This window comes from Convolutriloba macropyga, chromosome 3 (assembly GCF_964194025.1).
Source record: "Convolutriloba macropyga chromosome 3, txConMacr16.3, whole genome shotgun sequence".
NCBI classification, from domain to species: Eukaryota; Metazoa; Xenacoelomorpha; order Acoela; family Convolutidae; genus Convolutriloba; species Convolutriloba macropyga.
The window spans coordinates 24617893-24641885 of record NC_134470.1 but is presented as its reverse complement, the minus strand read 5'-3'; the positions used below and the strand labels follow the sequence as shown (position 1 = coordinate 24641885).

Genomic DNA, 23993 nt, shown 5'->3' with positions numbered 1-23993 from the left:
TTTTTGAAAATGTAAAAGGATTTTGTTACACGTTTTGGCTTCTTAGTCATTTCTTCTATATGATCGGTAAAAGACAGTTTTTGGTACTGAGATATACCTTATTATTTCGTCGCTTCTGAATTTATTTTTAAATTCTCAATTTCAATTGAGGTCTGGAGATTTTAGAGTTCGTTTCCAAAAATTTACTTTTGTTATGATTCATATTCAGTGTATTTCTCATATGGATATCCTCATCAATGTTTTGGTGCCATTCATTTTGTGAGCTGTAGATTGAGGTATCTTCAGCAACTAGAGTTGTATTGCTCTTTTTGCATACAAGTGAAAGATCAGTAACATAAATAAAAGAGGATCGATCCCAGTATGATCCTTGAGGAAAAACGCGTTTCATGGCTCTTGTTTCTGAAAAAAAGTTTCTTATGGGGGAAACACACTGCTTTTTTTCACTTGCGTTTGATCTCAGCAGACCAAAAAAGGGACCTCGGATTCTAGATATTTCTAGTTTTTCAATAATACCTCATGTTCGACAGTACCAAATGCTTCACCGAGGTCAGGGAAAACACAACATGATGATTCATTACTCTTTATATAATATCGTAAAATCTACCATGTACTTCGTTTGCTTCTTAAACCAAACGAATTAGGGAATTAGAGTCCAAATTTTCGAAAAAATGTCATAACGCGCATTTTGCCAAGTTACGGTAAAAGAATTTTGGTCTGAAGTTGTTTGGGTTTGTTTGACAACCACTCTTATTAAAATTATCTTGAGCCGTTTTTAGTATATCAGGAAAACTCTTTAGATCAATACCTTTGTTGAAAAAGATACATCTCAAAGATCATAGAGTTAACAGTTATCATTATTTTATTTCTGATTTGAAACATATCAGTGGATCGGCTGTTCTTCAGACCTTTTATTGTTTCATGAACTTCAGTGGGAGTGGTGCTTGAAAGTATAGTTGCAATCTGAACATAATTCATACGTTTCAAAAAGTTTTGTCTGTGCTGCAGTTCTGCCACACGTTGACGTGGTTTATAAGACCTTGGTCCATCTTCAAGTTTTTTTGACAATCCAAAACAGGGATTTACTTTAGTTTCCCTTTTTTTTTCAAAAAATCAGTGTTAGAATAGGCAGCTTCACCATTATTGCATAGTACCCTGTATTCCGTTATTGAATCGTCAGTTATATTGGAAAAAAAATGCTCCGTGTTTTTGCGGCAAAAATTCTAACCCTAGAAGTAACCCATTTTTTCGTTTTGGTTGTGTTTTTTTCTATAGTAGGTACAACATTTCTTTTCGAATCGAGGATTACTTTTTCTAGCCATTCTAATTTCCTATCAATCAACCCTTCGTTTTCAATATTTTTTCTTTCTTTTCCCTCAGATTGAAGAATACATTTTAATTTATGACTTTTGGTTTCCTCTTTGTTGCGCTCGTAAAATTGATTTGACATAAGAAATTTTCTCTGCGTTGTCTAAATGTAGCTTATTTTTTTTTCGAAAAATACGGAATAATGATAATAAAAAAACTTTATCAACACAGCAATCTGCAGTAGTTACTAAAAAGATAGATCAAATGCTCTCTGTGAATCAGATGATTTTGCGTTACTAAGTTCGCCTTATTATAATTTGTCTATAAATTTGACAACATTTTTTTTATTTTTGAACTGTTTCTACCATATTTACAATATCTATAATAAAAACCATTAAAACATTGTTTTTTTCCTACATCGAAAAACATTATATGATCCAATGAGAAGTTTAAAAACTTAAAATAAGTCAATATTATGGTTATTTGTAAACACTTGTGATAAAAACGCCTGCTGTATGTCAGCAATTAATACACTTAAAATATGAACATTTCGTATACTGATCAGAATCGTTTTTACTCGTCTCAACTTGTCTGATACAAATACTCTTACACTTCCACCAATTCCGTCGCGATTGCATGTTTTTATTTGATTTTGCGTTGAAAGTGTATAAGTTCCAGTTTCGATATCATCAATGGCCCAGTTTTCTGTTAATGCAGTTACACGTGGTTTTTGCTCTAAGTCTTCCGAATAAACATAAAGTTGATCAAAATTTTGTCTTAACAATCGTATGTTTTTAAACAATTTTAGTCACTGATTCCGTTTGTCCCTCACGTTCATTTTTTGTTTTTTTTTGTTATTTCTCATAGATACCAAAAAAAGAGACAAGAGACAAAAAAAATATATGGATAAAAAAATTTTCCAGATATGATTTTCATTTTTTAAAATTACAATGTTTACAATGTCTACGTCGTTGGGCTGTGATACATGTCGACAGGTTGTGATCCACAGTTTTTAAGTCAATATATTAGAACATTTTTTGTCTAATTGGTGTCAATCTTTTTCTAGCATAGGAATTAGGTAAAATTTATACTTAGTCGAGTAATAAGAAGTAATAACAAAAACTACAAAAAACCGGCAGCTATTGGGCAAACAAGCATAATCTTAAAAGAATTTTCATGTGGACTGATATTCCTTTTTGGACTTGGTTGTTTAGGCTTAGTTGGGCCCGCAGGATTTTCAAACGATCTTAGAAACGTCGAATAGTTCAGAGCTGTACGTACATGTTTGCCAGTTTTTAGAAAGGTCCCTTATTACTGCCATTTAATTCAGTTGCTCTAGTAAAAACATCCCTGTTATTAAGAGGGTTTCCTTGGTGTTATCTGGAAAGTTTGAAATATTGCCGAACTGTTGACCAGCATACAGGGGTTCCGGAATGAGACTCACAACGCAAATGTTTTAGCAAAAGTACCCGGCAAGATAAGTCAATCAAACAAAACTTGAACAACAAAACTATTCTCAATACGTTATCGGAGTTTTACTTTAGACGTATACTCAGCAATCAATGACGATAAGAGTTCCTGCTAAATTGAATGGATCACAATGTAAAATGAAAGCATTGCAAGCTGAAAGTTAAAACATTGAATTGCTCATAATAGTTTCATGAGAATGTCTGTTTTTCTCCGCCAACGTATGAGACTAAAAGCTGAAATAAGTTTATTTTCTTTTGTTTTTTATCTTTTTTGTTTACTGACATCGTGCTGACTGATTAATGATCTGCTTGTTTTCACAGACTGTATATGAATGGCCCCAACACTGTTTTAAAAATAGAGTTCGCTCGCCCTATTTTAGCATTAGATTATTGTTCCGACCCACTTGTGGGGGGGAGGAACTATATAATCAAATGGGTTTTTTTTGTTCAGTCAATTTTGGCCGATCGATATTTTCATCGTAGAGAAATGTGAGTGGTATCATTAAAAAGCTCATCCAGCGTAGAATTCAAAATTAAAAAGATTTTTTTGAATTTAGTTTTATTCGAGGAGTTATCGACGATTGAAGTTTTGTGTGAACACGGGATATTTGGCATGATTTTATTCACTTTTAGTGTAATTTTTCTTCAAATTAAGATATTTTCTAAAAAAAATAGTATTTCAAAATTACATTTCAAGCCATAAAATGAACCAATTGTGTGTTCCTTAGAGACTGAAGGCGATAAAAAGACTTCTGGTCTCTTAGTCAATTTCACTATGAAAAAAATCGAATTCTGATTGAGAGCTCTTTTATAGAAAATTTTTCAGTTTTTTTTTGTTTTTTATGTCACCTATAGACTAGTCACTTTTCATATTGAGGTTCCCTTAACCGCAATTTACAGTCATATGAAGCCCAACGAACAAAAAAACCATTTTCAAGGAATTGCTCATGTTTTTTTTTTTGGCTTCGACACTGAGTTTTCGTAATTTTAAATGAAAATTTGATTTTCTTTTCGAAGATTTACTATTTTTTGGAGTTCTATGGCATGAACTAATTGACTAAAGGTGCAATATGTTCCGTATTGAGCTTTAATTACACATTTCTATTGTTTTGAGTGGACAGCTATTCGCTGCTAAGACTTTCAGAATAATTTTTCGAAAATTTTTTTGAACATTAACCAATCATAAACTTATTTTCGTGAACTGTAAGTCAGTCTCAGTAATGACAAAACCCTCTTCTTCCTAGTGCAACCAAATTTTATCTCGTTAGAAGATTTATCTACTAACTATTGGATATATGACTTCAATGACACAAGATCTCAATTTTTTTAAAATTTTTTTAGATATTTTCGTAATATTGGTTACTTTTGAACTCATATCACATTATCCAAAAATTGATAGCTCCTATTGGCTTATTAAATACGTTCTGTGGATCACTGATAAAGTTTCCAGTGAAAAATTTTTGGCATAAATGACTTCGACACTTTCTTCTCGCACTTTTCTACTGATTTTTTGGTTTTTGTCTGTTTTTGTTGTTGTTTTCATAGTCATATGACTTATTGTGATGTGTTATTGATTACCTATGAATAAAAAACGTAGTTGTCCTCACATCGGGTTATATTTGAGCGGATTTATTGACTTTCGTTGAAAGCCAGTGATTTTAATGGGTGTTAAGATTTTGAAAATAATTTTTCAAAAAAATTTTTTTTCCGAATATTAACCGTTCTTAAACTTTTTTTTTCGTGAACTGTTAGTCAGTGTCAGTAGTGACAGGACCCCCTTCTTTTCTACTGCAACCAATATAAATCTGGATAGCAGTTTTATCTTGTAACTATTGGTTCTATGACTTCAATGACAAGATATTTTTTTTTAGATTTTTGGATATTTTCGTTTTATTGGTTTCTTTTCAAATCCTACCACAATATCCAACTTTTGATAGCTCCTATTGGCTTCGAAATGACGTTCAGTGGATCACCAATGAAGTTTTTTGAGAAAACTTGTCTTTTAAATGGCTCCGACACTTTCTTCTTGCATTTTGCTACAGAATTTTTTGTTTTTGCCTACTTTGTTGTTGTTTTCATAGTCATAAGACTTATTGTGATGTCTTATTGATTACCTATGAACAACAAATGCCATTTTTTTACATCGGGTTATATTTGAGCGTATTTATAGACTTCCGTTGAAGGCTAGTGATTTTAATGGGTGTTAATACTTTGAACATTTTATTTCGAAAATTCTTTCTGAACATTAACCAATCTAAAACTTTATTTCGCGAACATAGTAGTCAGTCTCAGTAGTGACAGGGCCCCCTTCTTTTCTACTGCATACAAAATTAATCTGTTTTCCGGTTTCATCTTCTAGCTTATTGTTTTAAGACTTCAATGCCACTGGTTTTCATAATTTTTCAATTTTTGGATAGTTTTCTTATTTTTGGTTCCTTTTGGAATCTTATGACTTTAAACTTTTTGTAGCCCAATGACTAACTGTCCCCAATCAAGGATACAGTTAGTTTTCAAGAGGTATAAAAGAACCTAGACATTTTTCAGTTACCATCTGATGTCTATTATGACTTAATATATTTGTTTTGAGAAAAAATCGGCGAATTTCAGAACTTCGCCAATATTTTAATTTTTTTCTCTCAACTTCGGGCGCAGTCTCACTAGAAACAAGCAGAAACCGACTTCTTGTGATTGAAACGTTAACGTCGGTAATGGTTTTATATTCAACTAATAGTTTTTATTTTATTACTACGCGTCTTCAATTTTTCATTTGTTTTTGATCATAATTGCATATTTTTTATGAGTTCTTTTTCTTTCTTTGTCGAATTATCTCATTATTGACAAGTCAACTTAAAGGAAGGCATTGTAGGGAATATGCGCAAAGTTGTGAAAAAGCGTATTTTTATACGCTAATTGTTTTTGTTGATTAGTTTTTGCTTTTTGCGCTGAGACACAGTTATCTCGCAAAACTTTGTGGGGGTTTTTCGATTTTGCTTATTTTTGTCTTTCGTTTCGTTGTTGTACGCAACATAACTAATATTGATAGATCTCAATTGCTTCCCCAAGACGTATAACTCAACCTAATTAAGGATATAAGTTTATAGCTGTTTGTTCTAATGACTTTCAAATCAAAAAAAAATTCATCTTTTGTTGGTTCAAACATTTTCTACGCCTGTTTATACGTTGTGACTGATTGCTTTGACCATTTAGTTCAATAACAAGTTTTCAAGATTTCAATATTGTTCAGTTTTTGGGTTTCTTTTTGCTCTCACGTGTGAGTAGTCCTTCTATAATGAAGACTCAATAATGTTAAGATGAAAAGAAAAAGACAATGTACAGTTCTTATAGGTAATTTCTTATAATTATAGTGCCTTGAACAGTGTCATGTCGCAAAATACTCTGAAATTTTTGCTTCTTTATGTATTTAATTTTTTATGGGCTCGTGACTTAGTGTTATTATTAACAGGCCCAAATGGCTTGCCGAGGTGTTGAAACTTAATCCATCGCTATATATTGTAATCCTAAGTCTCTTATGACTTTTGAAAATATTTGTTCTCAAAAATAAATTTTGGTTTTGAGCTTTTTAGTTTTTCGGTCGATTTGTAGCTCAGTCTCTGTAAACATAGTTCATAAACTGTTTCAAGTGAGCTATAAACTAATCTTTTTTATCGGTTTCAGCTTCAAACATATGTTTCTTGGCTTTGTTACTACTGTTACTATGAGATTTCAGAAAATTTTAGATTTTTCTATAGCTGGACTTTTCGAAGGATTTTTGTTTTGTTTTTAAATTATAACAATAATTGCTAATCCCATTGGCTTTGACATTTTGCGCAATAGATCATTGGATAATGATATGCCTCAATTACTTCTTATTTAGATATAAATGAAAATTTTAGTGATTTCAGTTGATATCTAATAACATTAATAACTGTGAAATTAACTGTTTTCAAAAAAATAAAATTGTTTTGGAGCTTCACACCAAATTGCTCTTTTTTTTCGACCTGCTAACCAGTCACAAGTACCGTCTTTTTTCTAATAAAGTAGAGCTTAAATTGTTTTGTTTTGGTTTTTTTGTGATGTGAGTTTGATTTTGTTAGGAATTTTTTTTATAGACATCGAGTTTTGGTCGTAAATGTTTGTTGTTCGATTTTACTTTTGTCATTTCTAGTAGTTCTATTATCAACAATTTTCATCGGCCCTCTAGCGAGGCATAATTTTATTTCATTGCTTGTTTATTAAAGGATGGGTATGTTTTTAAAAGTTTTCTATCTCTTCATCATTTGGTAGCCAATTACCTCAAGAATGTGGATGAGCGGGGTCGGAACATTATGTGCGTACGCACCTTACCGAGCCGCCTTGTTTAATTTTGATTGTCTTTGGAAAAACATTTTGGGCAGAGGAATAAGAGTCGAAGATGCTTAGAGGCGAATAGATCAAAGCATTTGCGTAACGACTGGGAAACAAAGTAAGCAACCATTTTTGAGCTAGAGTGTTTTTTATGGCGCCTGCACAGCTATAAAAATATTTTGCAACAGCAGTTCTTCTTTTTCAACAAGTCTGTTCTCCACAGTTAGAATATTGGAAAGAACAGCAAGGTGCGAACTGTGCATAAAATAGGGCTTACATATCTTGAGAAATGTTTTTTAGTTGTTGAGCAAATTGTTTGCTAAAAAGATGAAGCCTTGAAAAACGATAACGAAGAAGACAATGGGTTTAAAAAGATGCTAAAAACAGGAACTCTAGACAAGCTCAGGTAACCGTTAACACATTGGGTTTGTAAGCGAGAATGCTGGTTGGAATTTGTTCTCTTGCACAGTTCTTGCTTCTGCTTATGATTCTCTTACAAGCAAGACAAGCGATTTTGTCTTGTTGATAAACAGTCTAAAATTGTACATTTTTTGTTACTGGGTTGCAGTTTTCCGATCAACCTTTTCCAATAAAATATGTATATGTGACTGTGTGTGCGCGTGTGTTTCTCGCTCTCTTTCTCTCTCTCTCTCTGTGTGTTTGTGTGTCTGTCTCTGTTAACTTAAGGGACCATGCCAAAAGCCATCAAAAGCAGAGGGCGGAATTTTTTCGTTTCTACCTTTTTCGCTATTAAAAAAGTTGTGAAGAAGTCAAAAACTTTGAGCCAAATGTCGGGTTTTTGTTGATAAAGTTTGATCAACTTAGATGTTATCAATTAGATATTTTAGAAATAAGTCAAGCTGACACAAGATTAGCTTCGCTGAACCTCTGATACACGCAAAGACAACCCCGTCTTTTGTTTAACTCAAGTTGTCACAATATATTTTACTCGATCATAATATATTTTAGAAATTGGGTCGAGCTATGGTCAAACAATGGTCTTTTTTGCCTCAAATATATTCACATGCACTTTTATTGGCAAATAATTTTAATAATTTAGTCACCATGCCTGCTCTTCCATCTGCGGCCATTCTAAAGACATTCTTCTCAAATAGAACTTAGTCCTGTGATAAGTTTGAGTATTCACAATATTGAAATTAAAAGACTCAGAAACGTCAAAATACTAGTATTTCTTAGGCAAATTAGATTGTTATTTTAAATTAACGAGTTTCAGTTTATAATGGAATATGACATCTTAGCTATCTCAATAGAGACAACTAATTTAAATTAAGAAACTTATTTTTCAATTTTTAAAGTCTTGGGAAACTTTTGAATTATCTTTAAGTTAAATTGCTTTGTTGCAAATAAAATACAAGGCAGAAAAAAGTCAAAAAATTATTAAAAATACTTCTGTTCGACCCACGAACAGAACATGCTTGACCAAAATTGCCTATTAAAAGACTCCTGCTCGACCTATTGAAAAAATTTTTGCTCAAACCATGAGATGACTTTTTTTCGCCTTTAACTAGGAAATTTGAACCATTAGTTTTAGTCAGCATGCACCCCCGCCTTAAAAATTTTGTGTCTTATCATAAATCGAAGCCTGGACTATGGTTGCTTTTTTGATAAAATGACCATTATGTAGCAATTGTACTGTTCCTTGAATTTTATCTCGTTGTTGTCAAAGATTTTTGTGAACTTTGGGCCTCACGGAAAATGTTTGATTTTTTAATGATCTCGGGCTATGCAAAATTTTTTCTGTAAACGTTTTTTGTTCAATTTTCCTATAATTTTCAAAATAAAACTCAAGTAGAGCCTACGCTGAAACAGAAAACGAATCCGTAGTTGACTCCAAAGTTGGTCAATCCAAACGCCTTTCCGACGGCACTGGGTGTGAGCACGTATGTACCTCCGGTATTTGCAAACATCATTCCAACCCATAGAAGGTAGAAAGTCTTTGCTATCGTCACATTGGAGATGATCTGACTGACTGGCATTGTGATTGCAAGCAAGCCTTGGCATGTACAGAGAAGAAGCATTGATGTCTAACAAATTGAAAGATACAGTGATGTCATTTTGTAAAAATAAAAACAGCAAAATTATGCAGGGTATTGTTCAAATTAAGTTAATTCTTGTTCTGATCAGAGCTCATATACATTCATAGATTATAAGTATGCATATGGGTTTTCTCAGTCTGAGACGGCCGAGGTATAGCAAAAATGGTTGTCATTTCGGATTCTTTTGAGTTGAATAGCAAACTTTAAAAATTACTCAAACCGGAAACTTTTTATGCATACAACCAAAAAAAAATCTGAACAAAAATTTTTTAAACAAGCCTTTTTTTACTCGGCGCTTGTTGAAATATTCACCCATCAAATGATATATGATTTCAATTCTCAATTTGACAAAGAGTTTAAATCGTAGAACTTTCATGTTAATGAGCATTGACTTTCATAAATCAAAAAAGTTATAAAATATACTTGGTAAAACTACAATTTTGTCATGAAATTGTCAATTTAAATTTCCATGACTTTCTACAGACCCCCCCCCCCCCCCATAAGTTATAACTTTTTGAAATTTGAGGTCAATCCGGGATGTCCTGTACCTTGTAGCTAGAGAAGTCCATTATTAGTCCCCAGGCAATTCTGCCGAGTGCATTAGTCACACTTGACACTGAGCCAACCAGAGACAAAAATGCGTCATCTCTAATAAATGTCTGCCCAAACGTCTGAAACAGTCACAATGCAACTCCATTGATTTCAGACAGACATGTAAGAATAAGAAAACAACGGAAAGCAAAACCGATTTGATGTTCCAATTCTTTTTCAATTACCTTTACGCTTCAAAAAAATTGAAAAAGTTGAGATTTCCACAAAACATTTTAAATAAAGGAAATATAGATATTCACTCGGTCTTGTAGATTTTCACTCAGACTTGAAGCGGACTGTATTTTATCGGGCCACGTCATTAGCCGAAAACCCCAATGCTGGCCAGACTCGTTCCCCAGCGGATGTTACATGGCCGACTGCCCTAGCTACTGACCGAGCTCTTTTCGTCGAAACAAAAAAGCGACCTTACATACTGACTAAGCTAAATCAGACTGCGCATGATAACCAAATCAGACTAAATTAGGCAGAATTATGAATGAAAATATCAAATATTGCATATGTCTGCTATCAAAATGGCGACATTCTATTCTTGCAATTCTGTCAACAAATCAATCACAAAAAAAGAATAGAGTGGTTTAGGTAGTATCTGTGGTAGTTTTGCACGCAAAGTCAACATCAACTAATTGATAGTATCAATATTAATCACGATACGCGCCCCGGCGCTAGTGAAAATGGCAGACGTACCAAAATATAGAAATTTCATTGCTGGCCAATCACAATCGAGAAAATGGGAATATTGTTTTCTGATTGGCTGATTGCTCAACAAATTCTCCATGTTTTAAAATAGGATATCCGTGTTAACGTAAAATTGCTCAGAAATTGCGATAAGCCGAAAAAGCAAAATTATACTTTTTTTGGGGGAAACTGGTTTCACGTTCGGTTATGATAGATTCATATCAAGTCCCACGGGCCGCTGAGGCATGGCCATGGCCCGCGAGGCATGGCCAGATGCGGTAAAAATTATAATCTAGCATTAGGCTATGTCCAATTTAGGCTAATTGAACACTTAACAGTACGGTGTTTTAAATTTCTCAACCAATCACATTCGTTGAAAATTCTACATTTTGGTACGTCTATTTGTCAAGACGTCACCACGCGCCCCATCCCACCCCCAATAATACAGGTCTACTAATTTGACGGCAGTTAAATTTGCCTGCCACATGCGATGGAAAGATCTGCAACCAATCTGATATGCCACTCAACCCCCCCCCCCCCAATGATGTTAATTTAATGATTCAGTTCTGATTTGCCCTTGAACTAAGCTCCAGGCAATTCCTTTCAGGAAAACGGCGCTTGTGAAAATGGCAGACGTACCAAAATATAGAAATTTCATTGCTGGCCAATCACAATCGAGAAAATGGGAATATTGTTTTCTGATTGGCTGATTGCTCAAATTCTCCATGTTTTAAAATAGGATATCCGTGTTAACGTAAAATTGCTCAGAAATTGCGATAAGCCGAAAAAGCAAAATTATACTTTTTTGGGGGGAAACTGGTTTCACGTTCGGTTATGATAGATTCATATCAAGTCCCACGGGCCGCTGAGGCATGGCCATGGTCCGCGAGGCATGGTCAGATGCGGTAAAAATTATAATCTAGCATTAGGCTATGTCCATAGGCTAATTGAACACTTAACAGTACGGTGTTTTAATTTTCTCAACCAATCACATTCGTTGAAATTTCTACATTTTGGTACGTCTATTTGTCAAGACGTCACCACGCGCCCCATCCCACCCCCAATAATACAGGTCTACTAATTTGACGGCAGTTAATTTTGCCTGCCACATGCGATGGAAAGATCTGCAACCAATCTGATATGCCACTCAACCCCCCCCCCCCCCAATGATGTTAATTTAATGATTCAGTTCTGATTTGCCCTGGAACTAAGCTCCAGGCAATTCCTTTCAGGAAAACATATATCAGCAAAGTTAACAACAGAACAGGTTTGAGCAGGCCACATGTTTGAGCAGAATATGTTTGAGCAGGCCAACATGTTAATAATTTTACTAGCCTTGTAATAGGTGCTAATAATAATCAGGAGGTACTCGTTGTAACTCAGTACAAGCAGCGCCACCCAAAATGAAACATTTTTCAATGCTTCCTGTATCGTGAACTCTTTCCCACTGTATCCCAGCAGTTCATCAGAGGACATTTTTGTTTCAGGTTTGCTTTGCAGCTTCTCATTATTGCCATTAGTTATCCACTGTATGCGTCCAGACATTGAACCAGCGTCCTGGTGCTCTGAAGACAAACTTTGTTGCGGAGGGTCGTAATTTGAAACGCAGCAGTTCGTTGAGTTTTCCTGTAGTCAAATTTTACATTTTGATACAACTTTTGAAAAATGATTTATAGTGCCCTGGTCGAGGTCTCAGAAGGAAACGACTTCTGATCAGGCTATTTGTGCGCTTGAGATATAAAGACTGGAAAACTCTTCGAGCATACGAAAGTATGGACAATCTTCTTTAGTTTGTCTCATCAGGGATCTTTCCGAGCTGGGACGGTTCGATCACAGGTAGATTCCAGATCACACTATTCTGATATGAGGCTAATCTGAGCAAAATATTTTGACCAGAGGTGACTGAAAAAGCTAAAACGTAACCATAATCAGAGCTTACAATTGAAATAAGTGGCTTCGAATAAGTTCATGAAAATGATGAATTGGGGCTATGAAAACCAAAAATGTACCTGCATAGTTAGTTTTACTGATTTTTGTGACCTCACCTGAGTATGATTGTGACCATGTGGCTTTCTTTCCGTCATGAGGGCCAGTCCAATTAAGGAAAGAGATGCATACAGTGAACCAAGTATAAAGAAGCACTTTGGAACATTGTTCAACACTCTATTCTGTGTAAAATAGCTGAAAAACTCTTGCTTTTGTCACCAAAATTACCACAATCTTCAAAATTAGTTGAGCAAAATGAAGAGAAACCAACTCATTATCCTCCGATTGATAGTTGGGTGAGAGATTTTCTGGATTGATAATAGCAGTTTGGACGAAGTTAATGACAAAGCTACCACTTCCAAAACCAGCTACCACTATTCCCGTTATCAATCCACTGTTCTCCGGATACCACTGCAACAAAAAAGGAAGCTAGGTAATGTGCTGACAGGAAAAATCTTAATCCCAATTGTCGCTCATTTTTTTTCAACTGGCTTACCATTTGGGCAAACTTGACGCAGAGAGGGTACGCAATGCCAATTCCAAAGCCCTGCATCAGTCCATAAATGAATATGAGTGGGACATATCCATATTCAATTAGCCAGCCTGTCAGCAAGATGCTCAAACTGGAAACGCAAAACAAATCAATTTAAAGATAATATTGAAGTGAGTAACGGGAATGCAGTTTGTTTTGTTTTTTTTTGGTACCGTGCGTTTTCACACGTACTTGGACAAAATTTCAATCAACTTTTTTTCTTTTAGAACTTCCTTTATGTTGTACTGCTTGAAAGATGCTCTACAAAAATTGTACTCAAATCTGAACAACGATTTTTAAATCTTATCGTTGGAGGATATGGGAGAAATTAGCTTTCCTTGTAAAATCATTAAAATTATTTAACACGTTTCAACCTTTTAGATGTAGTGATGATATAAAGAAATAAAATAACTGAAAGTGCTCATAAAGCGTTGATATTTTCCAACAATACAAATTTGATAAATAATTTCAGGTAAGTAATTGAGAATTACGTTAAAGATAAACTTCCCATTCTTGGATCCTTGCGATAAGGATTAATTTTTCTCAGATAATGTTATAACTCATGTAGACTGTTTTCCGCTATACAATTTTTGCTTTCAGGCAAAATTGTTAACTTTAAAACAACTGGTGAAGAAAAAAAAGCCGTAAATAGGTTTTTTAATTCACGAAAATCTTAGTTTTCCATGCATTTCGTTGTTCAATATAGCTCGTTACCGCATATTTGGTTTAAAAATTTCTAATTGAACTACTGAAAAATCTTCTAAACCGTTGATATTTCAGGGATTTATCTCCAAATCAGCATTTTGGCTAGACTTTAGCAAATTTGGCATTAAAAATTGAAAAAAATACAAAGAATAATATCTTAGCGACGGTAATACTTTTGTAAAAGTTTATAACGTAAAATCCTCGAATAATACTTACTAGTTTATATTTTTACAACAATTTTAATTGATACCTGAGAACGCGGTTGCTTAACCAAAGCCTCTATAGTCAAATTTAACGTAATTTTCAAAAATTTTAATTGTACTGTTACCTCTAATTTGATAACCACATTAACTTTTCATTGGACATCATATCACCAGACACATTTATCCAGTATATCTTTTAGTAGTTTTGACGGCTGCGCTTCCCTGATAGCAAGTCAATTCAGGACCAAAGTGAACAGTAAAGTTAGAATAGCATGACAAGCAAAAAAATTGCTACATTCTATCAAAGCCAATTCGATTTTTTCATTTTCGCCATCTTTTATATTTAGTCACTTTTTTTGGTACGTGATTATCATACATGAGCTGAAGAAAAATTCCAACCCAAAATACCCTAATATCAGCAAGACATCATATCGAGTGATAAAAGACTTGATTAAATTGAATTAGATTCTTTATGATTGGTTTGTGAACCACACTGTTGTTGACACATAAAAATTAAAAAAAAAAATAGACATACAGTGCCCATTGAAGCACGTTTTGCGGGCGGTATAATAATTGTTATTGCTTCTTGTTACTCATAAGAAGATCATTAAGTCTTGTAGATCATCGTAGTGATTGTACATTTAATTTAACGTTGACAAGTGAAAGGAAAATTAACTTTTGTATTCTCAATCTTTCCTTCTGAGGGCAAAGTTCCTTAAAAGGAGAAACTATGTGAAAACATAGTATTAGTTTCTGTTACTGGCTTCAGCGAAATTTAATTTAGTTTGATATTGGTGCTATTGGAACCAATAGAGAGACTTGCTAACTTTGAAGTTTAATTTTTTTTATTGTTCCGTTACATGTTGTAAGACAACTATTAACAACAGCTAACTGTAGCAAATTGAAACATAGCACGGCTCCAGCCAAGTCACAGGGCTACCATTTTTAGGAACGGGTATTCTTAAATTCGATTTGTTTTGAGTGATTAACAAAACTCAACAAAAATTTGATTGCTTTAAGTATAATTTTTTTGGTAACCTGAGCGAAACAAATTTGAACGGCAAAGCTGAACGATTAATTATTGGGACGAAACGAGTATGATGTAATACAACATTAATCTGCAGTATAAAGTGTAATACGATTCATAAGAATTAACTGCAGAAAGGTAAAATCCGGACAGATTCGAAACCTCTGAAACGAACTTGTCGTTGTAAAATTTTCCTTGTCATTGATAGGAGAGCAGCCGTTACTGAAGTCAAGCAAGGATCAACTTAGATATATTACTTATGAACAATACAAATCATATAGACCTAGTATGACTACTATAAAATTTGTACGATGAGCAAGCCGGGTGTCAATGAAACCATTAACAAACGGTTTCTGGTAGTTTCTTACAAGGAAAGAATCGCTCTGATCAGACTCAATCGAGCTTTTTTTTTATCATAACCATGTTTGCTTGAGTCTCAACAGTTGATTACACTACTTTAGAATGGGGACTAGCTGTAGATAGATGCTGGTTCTGCTTGGTTTTGATAAAGGCTAATGGACTCGAATTGGATCTCTTAACAGACCCTGAATTACCATTTTTTAAAAATAGAAGTGGCTCTGATCCGACTCAATGAACATCAAAATTGTTGCTGATTATGACCATCTGAGGTCAAAGTTGTCTCTGGACAGACCCAATTGCGCTCACAAGCGTCTTTGGTTATACTAAAGTGCTCTTTAGTCCGACTGTCATGGGACTATACTGCGTTTTGAGGTCATCCACTTTATATAATTTTGAGAACAGAAGTATTAGGTTTACAATCAAGTGAATATCATCGAAATTCAATCTGAATATTATTCGTTGGAAATGAATGAAAATGCAACAAACAGTTACCCTTGGAAAACAAGTCCTCCCACAATGACAAACCGCGGTTGGATGAATTGGTTAAAAAGTCCAATTGAATGGCAAATAGCACCTAGAATGAAATTCCCATGACATGAAAATTAGTCCGAAAAAACGATATTTTGATAAACTGTTCACAATCCGTCACAATCTTTATCTACAAGGAATGAGAGATCCAATTTGGACATGTACCGCACGTGGCTAGCAGCATTAATGGAGCTTGAAAAACTTCCAAAAATCAAATGAAACCCTTTAGCTTTGTCGTTTGTATTAGACATACAGGTCCCATCGAAGCACGTTTTGTGAGCGGTATATTACTTGTTATTGCTTCTTGTTACTCAGAAACAGATCATTAAGTCTTGTAGATCATCGTAGTGATTGTACATTTAATTTAACTTTGAACTGTGAAAAGAGATCTAACTTTTATATTCTCAATCTTTCCTTCTGAGGGGCAAAGTTCCTTAGAAGGAGAAACTATGTGAAAACATAGTATTAGTTCCTGTTACTGGCTTCAGCGAAAATTATTTTAGTTTGATATTGGTGCTATTGGAACCAATAGAGAGACTTGCTAACTTTGAAGTTTAATTTTTTTTATTGTTCCGTTAGGTGTTGTAAGACAACTATTAACAACAGCTAACTGTAGCAAATTGAAACTTAGCACGGCTCCAGCCAAATCACAGGGCTACCATTTTTAGGAACGGGTATTCTTAAATTCGATTTGTTTTGAGTGATTAACAAAACTCAACAAAAATTTGATTGCTTTAAGTAGAATTTTTTTGGTAACCTGAGCGAAACAAATTTGAACGGCAAAGCTGAACGATTAGTTATTGGGATGAAACGAGTATGATGTAATACAACATTAATCTGCAGTATAAAGTGTAATACGATTCATAAGAATTAACTGCAGAAAGGTAATATCCGGACAGATTCGAAACCTCTGAAACGAACTTGTCGTTGTAAAATTTTCCTTGTCATTGATAGGAGAGCAGCCGTTACTGTAGTCAAGCAAGGATCAACTTAGATATATTACTAATGAACAATACAAATCATATAGACCTAGTATGACTACTATAAAATTTGTACGATGAGCAAGCCGGACGTCAATGAAACCAAACGGTTTCTGGTAGTTTCTTACAAGGAAAGAATCGCTCTGATCAGACTCAATCGAGCTTTTTTATCATAACCATGTTTGCTTGAGTATCAACAGTTGATTATACTACTTTAGAATGGGGACCGGCTGTAGTTAGCTGCTGGCTCTGCTTGGTTTTGATAAGGGCTAATGGACTCGAATTGGATCTGTTTACAGACCGAGTCTCTATTGCTAACTCTTGGTAGAGAAGTTTACCCCTAATTACCATTTTTTAAAAGTAGAAGTCGCTCTGATCCGACTCTATGACAATCGAAATTGTTGCTGATCAGACCCACCTGAGCTCAAAGTTGTCTCTGGACAGACCCACTTGCGCTCACAAGCGTCTTTGATTATACTAAAGTGCTCTTTAGTCCGACTCTCATGAGACTATACTGCGCTTTGAGGTCATCCACGTTATGTAATTGCGAGAACAGAAGTATAAGGTTTAAAGATAATTTGATCAAAATTCAATCTGGGTATTATTCGTGAGAAATGAATGAAAACGCAACAAACTGTTACCTTTGGAAAACAAGTCCTCCCAAAATGACAAATCGTGGTTGGATGAATTGGGTAAAAATTCCACCTAGAATGGCGAATAGACCAATGGAAGAATTGCAACATGTAAAAATCCACACAGAAGTCTGAAACATAAAAGTTTATTAACTCAACAGTTCAATAATTTGGTGCGTGAAGTTGAACAGATCAAATTTAGCAATTTCCATGTCGTCAAGTTTAGCATTTTTTTGTCAATCGAATTTTTCAAATCGAATTTACCAACCTTCTATATTCTCTCAAAAAGCAATCAACCCCCAGTCGAACAATACCTGCTATCCTGATTTACCACTCAGAGAGTTTAACAAAAACTGTCTATCTTGCAACATCTCATGCTGCAGAATGGTTTTTGAGTGAATCGCAAAAAAATCAGGTCATCGACGTCAAATTTTAAAAGCTATCAGATACAAAGGCTAGCGTGCAATATTTTGACGATTCGTGTACGATGGTTATACTCTATTTAATCTCTGGTTATACGAAGATTCTAACAAAAAAGAAAGTAATTTCTTTAAAAAATGCATTTGCACTACTTGTTTCACTTCAAAATTACTGAAATTGGAGAAACTATGACGATGGGTAAAAGCTATTAAAAAATTGTTGAATAAATTTGAGAGGGAGATAATATTGGTGTCTACTTTTTTGTTACAATCAAAACCATTGAATAAATTGTTCATGGTATAATTTTTAAATGCAAATTGATTTCTTGCAAAAAATGTTGCAGCAGAGTATTAGACTACGAGCTGCCATTATTCATTAACTCCCCTCAGATCATTCAAAGACCATATATGTATGTAGTATCACTGTAATTCATATCATTTTGATGATCATATACGACTCTTATGGTTCCGATCACACTTTAGTGGTGGGAACTATATGATCAACTCTGCTCTTTTTCAGTCAATTTTGACCGATCGATATATTCATGGTAGAGACTTGTCAAAAGCATCATCAAAAACCCAATCAAGCACAACGAAAAAAAATAAGATTTTTCTGAATTTCATTTTCCTTCAGGAGTTATCGATATTTCTCAGTAGTTTGTTTCACAATTTCCGTACTTTTTGATCAAACTTGTGTAAACCTCGCAAATATATCTGAACATTGTTTAACCTCCTTTTATTGCTTTTTCTTAAGATAGAGCAAATTCAGTGATCTGTCTCGCCAAAGATATTTTCGTACGCAATTTTTAAAATTTTTGATAATTCAGATTTTACTTATGAAAATGGCACCAGATATCCTTTTTTTTAATAGATAAGCGATTTTTTTTCAAATTTCCGAAGTACAGACCTAGAAAAAGCTGCTAACACAATTTTTATATCATCAGAAGAGGGCTTATTTTCATAGGTCTTATACTCTTTCTACTGAAGCCTAATTTCTTCTGTATAGGAGTTTTGTTCATTAACTAATTGTTTTATGACTTTGAAATTACAAGTTTCCATAAATTATGTAACACTTTTTTTAAACAATTTTCTCATAATGGAATAAATTTTTTACTGTTTTGTCATATTATCATCGTATTGACAGATCCCATTGACGATAAAAGGACACTCAGTTAAACATATATGACATATTTTGGGAGCAAATGGTTTTAATGTCTTCAAAATTGTTTTTGGCAAATCTTTATAGAATTTTTTAATTTTGACTTTATTTACAATTCGTTTTTTGTTTGTAAGGCGGGTTTTGAATAATGACAAGTCTTAGATGCTTCGTATCGAGATATTATTGAACGAAATGATTATTGAACGAAATTTGATTATTGAACGAAATGATTATTGAAAGAAATGATTATTGAACGAAATTTGATCATTGAACGAAATGAATATTGAACGAAATGATTATTGAACGAAATGATTATTGAACAATTTTTGAACGAAATGGTTTTTGAACGATATTATTGAACGAAATTTCCGTTTATTGCTATTGTTTTCATTCAATGAATTTTTCTTTGAAGGACATCAGTGTATATCTGAACTTTTCATTTGTAGTCTGTTTTGATAACTTTAAACTTAGTCTTTTAATAAAAGTTCACATCTGCATTCGTCTGAATCAAAGATTAATTTTTCTTTCTTTTTTTTGTTTTAATAATGGAAGTTCGATTAATAGCTTATGTTTTGAATGGATTCAACAATGTGTTTTCGTAAACTATTTGTAAATTTTATTTCTTGTTCGTATTTTTTGAACTGCTTTCTAGTTTTATGGCTTGCCATTCTCCTGACAAGCACCTTGAATTGCGACAAAACTGAATATCTGTAATTTTTAAGCTAATTGCTTACGTTTTTTTGGCTTCCATATTTTTTTTCAGCAAATCATCATAAAGTCGCTGATCTTTGACTGTAAGAGTCGTTTTTTCGTTCTGTTATGTCATAAAAATCATCGGGTCTCAATTGATACCTTTGGAAAGAAACTGAATCTGTTAATTGTTTAAGTAATTGCTTACGGTTTTTTGACATTTTTTCTATTTGATGTAAAATATATCAAGGATAGTTCGAATTTTCCTGCTTTTTCAATGTTATTTCCGTTAATGTTTTGCTTAGTCAGAGTAACAAGAGACACAAAGTTTTTTCTTTTGAAACAAAATCTCAACTCAGTAGCGGTAATATGTTTTCGTAAAAAGGTAGTGTTTTTTGAACATTGCCCATACCTCAGAATATTTTTTGGGGTCTTGTCACATTAACACACTAGAGAAGGTTCCAGTGGCGTTGAACGCAGGCACAAGTCAACATATCTACCCTTGTTTATAGTTTTTAGATAGTAGCTCAATGATTTCAATGGTTCGACATTAAAATTCAGCAATTTTAATTTTTTTTTGCTTTTTCACACTGTTTGTCGTTCAATTTGTAGTCGTAAGATGATTTCCGAATAATGAAGTCTTTTTTTATCGTGTAGAGACATAAGTAAACACGTTCAATGCTTTCAAGTGGTAGCTATTGTTTTCAATGACCTCAAAAATTCTTGTTTTTACTTTCTTCTGAAACAAGCACTAACCTCTCTATTCTTTTTTTATCTTTTATTAGCGTATGTTGAGCTAATAACTTAGGGTTTTAATTTCTTCAGCTCTATGTGTTTTCGAATTTTGTTTGTTAATTTTCTGTTTTGTCATGATTTTCTGTGTTGTCCTATGACTTGTTTTAATTAATGGCAGGCCCAATGTGCTTTCTAGGGAGTTGCGGATGAATCTATAAAGTTTTTGAAATCTGATTAGTGTAATGACTTTTGAACGTATCTGGTTTCACGAGAAACAGCGGATTTTTAAATTTTGCGTCTTTTTGTTTTTTTGTCGATTTTTTCTCCAATCTCATTAATGGCAGCTGTCATCTGTTGTCTGCTGAAACACAGGTTAATTTGTTTTCTTCGGTTTTTGTTTTGTTACTAAGCATTTAAAAAAATATATGTTTAGTTTTGCCCGTACTTCTTCTTTACTGTTGATACTTTATTATGTCTGCTTCTTCTCATAGTCTTGATTATGAGAGTTTTCGACGGTTGCAATATATATTTTGTTTATTGCATGGAGGTTTTTACAATTTTTTTATTCATACTCATTTTTTCCAACATTTTTTCCTGCTTTTTAGAATGTTTCCTATCTCTTCCTCATTTGTTAGACCATTGACCCCAAAATTTTGACTAACGGGTTTGAAACATCATGTGCGAATGCAGATTAACGACTAAATTTTGTTTGTATAATAGCGACCCAAAATTGTTCATCGAGTGGCTGCCAAGAACGTTCCTTATTCCGAGCATAGGTGATTTTTATCCTCATCTTTTTTCTCGTTGCAAGCCATGTGAATTGAAACGGGGAGATCAACCCGGTACTTGAATCTTTTCAACATCATTTTTTTTACCGAGATGAGAAAACTGATTTTAATCTTTCCAAAAATGCAAATTAATTTTTCTTAACAGGAAAACATACCGACAAAACAGTGGCAAACATATAAGTCCATTGATAAGAGAAAAACCATTTGTTTAAAAGATCAGTTTATCAATAAGTACTCAAAGGCCTTTTAGGAGGGTGGGCTTTATACGGCAGATTAACTATTTACAATTAATGATGCATTATAAAAAAGATTTGAACAGCACTAAAGTTGTCATCAACAGCTTGTTATTCAATATTACATAAACTCATTACCCGAGTAGAGGTTTTTGGGTGAATTATTTGCAAGAATTGCGGTGAATGCGGTGAATTTTTTTAAGAAATGCTCTGATTGCAGTGAATGTGGCGAAAAAAAATTTCACCGCATTTCACCGCAATTCTTACAAAAATTCACCGCGAAATTCCCCGCATTTCTTACAAAAATTCACCGCATCAACTTTTGTGGCAAATTAACGTAAGACATGCGGTGAAAGCGGTGAATGCGGTGAAAAAAAATTCACTACATTTCACCGCATATCTTACAAAAATTCACCGCGAAATTCACCGACCTTTTTACAAAAATTTGCCACATTTTCTTTCCTACGTTTACTGAATTCGATTTAAATTCACAAAGATATCAAATAAGTACGTACCAGTTGTCACAGTGGAAAAAGAAGTTGAAAGCATGTAGGAGGTAAGAGGTTCGAACCCGTGTAAGGAAGCATATTTTTTTGTAAGAATACTGAGAACGCGTTGAAAATAAATAATTCACCGCAATTCACCGCATTCACCGCAAAAAGATGCAAGAAATACGTGGTGAAAATTATTTTCTCTCACCGCATTTCGTACGAAAATTCACCGCCGTCTTCATAAAGTCATAAAGTCGACCTCTCAACTGGGGTGCCAAACCTCGACCCGGGTACTTGAAAATCATTTTTTAAACGAAGACATAGTACTATATAACATAAAATTTGGATACATTTATACGTACCGTGTATGTAACCCATGTGCTGTCTGTTTTAAATTTGAGGTAAGAAGTCACATAAGGTGACATGTTGCCTGAAACGACACGTTGCTCAAATTTGATAGCGAGTTGACAGCGAGGTATGACACAGCTAAGATAGTAATACTGCTCATGATAGTAAATTCTGCAACCAGGAAGCTGCTAAATATATTCAATTTATGATTTAAGTCAGCCGTAATTTCACCCGTAATTATGTCATAACAAAACTAACTGTAATTTTATTATTATACCGTCACCCGGACCGAACTCCAAGTCTACATCAGTACAGTTCAAGTGAAAATCCAAGTCTTATTTCGTTTCCCAGTACTGGGCAAGTCTAAAAACAAGTCTTACAAGTCTGGTAAGTCTGCCAAGACTAGGATAACACTTAGAAGTTGATTCTTTGGTCAAAATTCCCAAAACTTTCCAAAAAAATTTGAGTGAAAATTTCGAATTCCCAAAAATTTTGTAACGTGCCATGTTTTCGGAGTTAATTTTTTAGTCACTTGCCCGGGATGCTTTGAAAACACCCCAAAGCCATTGAACACTATCAATCAGCACCCCCGGGGGGTAAGAGTAGGCTATATTAATGGGTTTTCAGGTGTTTATGAGCAATTTTCAGCCGTTTCTCAGCCGTTTTAAGCCATAATTTAGCCGAAAATCAAAACTTCTTTACTTTTCAGATTTGGCAAATGTTGAACAACATCACTAGGGGCGAAACCGGTAAAAGAAGAAGCACTTTGAGGGTGCCCATGTTAAATTGAGGCCCTCTCGTTCGATCAAATTGTGATCCAGTACCGAAACATATAATTATTATAAAATTGCGAGAAGTCGACTCAGAGGAAGATAATTCCAGCCAAAACAGCCAAAGTGCTGGTCAAATGATCCGTGCTTTGCCCAAATATCAGCTTGCTCAGGAGCGAACGCTGCCCTCAGTTAGTTATAGTTGGCTTTTTAATGAGTTATGGTGATGTGTTGAGTTAATATAGAACGAGCTTTAGGTAACATGGATCGACTGGGGTAAACTTGCCCACTGCTCGCAGGCCGGTATTGCGCGAATCAATGATCAATCTTAATATATATGATCAAATTAAGGCTTTAAAGCTTATTCCTAGGCGGTTCTAATAAGCCAGGTTTGATTGGTTCAGCTCCGATTGGTTTAGTATTTTGGTAAATATTAATGATTTCAGACACTGTACCCCGAAAAAATGGGTCATGGATCATGCTCTTTTTGTAATAACTTTTTGTTGAGTGAATGTTTCGGGCTCAAATTTTGATATGAGTGAGCTCATTATGAGTGCTAACTTAATTAATAGGTCTCAACTAGTTGCGTACCCGAATCAAACTTGGATTTAGAATTGTCAAGTCTTAAATCAGTCTTGTATTTAGATTAGCCAAATTCTAAATCAGACTTGGATTAGACTTGCCAAGTCTTTGCCCAGACTTGGATTTAGAGTGCCAAGCGTACAAAGTGACTTGATCATGGTTCTGAATCAGTAATGAAATGAGTCTGGTAATTAGACTCGCCCAGTACTGAAATTGACCAGTCGTTAGGTCGGGGCATTTATTCCAAAAAATTTAGTGTGGTTTTGATAAATGTATTAAGCAAAGTTTTGAAACTATTGGACGATAATTTATCTTATCAATTTTTTGACTGCAGACCGAGATACTTTCTTCAACACATGGAAC

General features: G+C 34.1%; 2 protein-coding genes across 2 annotated transcripts in view; one reads left to right on the top strand and one right to left on the bottom strand.

Moving 5' to 3' along the window:
* The window catches only part of LOC142336089 (mothers against decapentaplegic homolog 1-like), a 536849-nt gene that overhangs the window by 80353 nt on the left and 432503 nt on the right, over positions 1–23993 (top strand). The window lies entirely within an intron of this gene.
* Positions 1–23993, bottom strand: part of LOC142336953 (apicoplast pyruvate carrier 1-like) — a 33669-nt gene that overhangs the window by 4553 nt on the left and 5123 nt on the right. Inside the window, exons 2-9 of the mRNA XM_075385946.1 lie at positions 22293–22360; positions 17425–17546; positions 12945–13071; positions 12720–12859; positions 12508–12643; positions 11798–12088; positions 9724–9846; positions 8939–9163 (exon numbers count right to left, since the gene is read on the bottom strand). Of these exons, the coding sequence (XP_075242061.1) occupies positions 8939–9163; positions 9724–9846; positions 11798–12088; positions 12508–12643; positions 12720–12859; positions 12945–13071; positions 17425–17546; positions 22293–22360 (1232 nt within the window). The remainder of the gene's footprint in view (positions 1–8938; positions 9164–9723; positions 9847–11797; positions 12089–12507; positions 12644–12719; positions 12860–12944; positions 13072–17424; positions 17547–22292; positions 22361–23993) is intronic.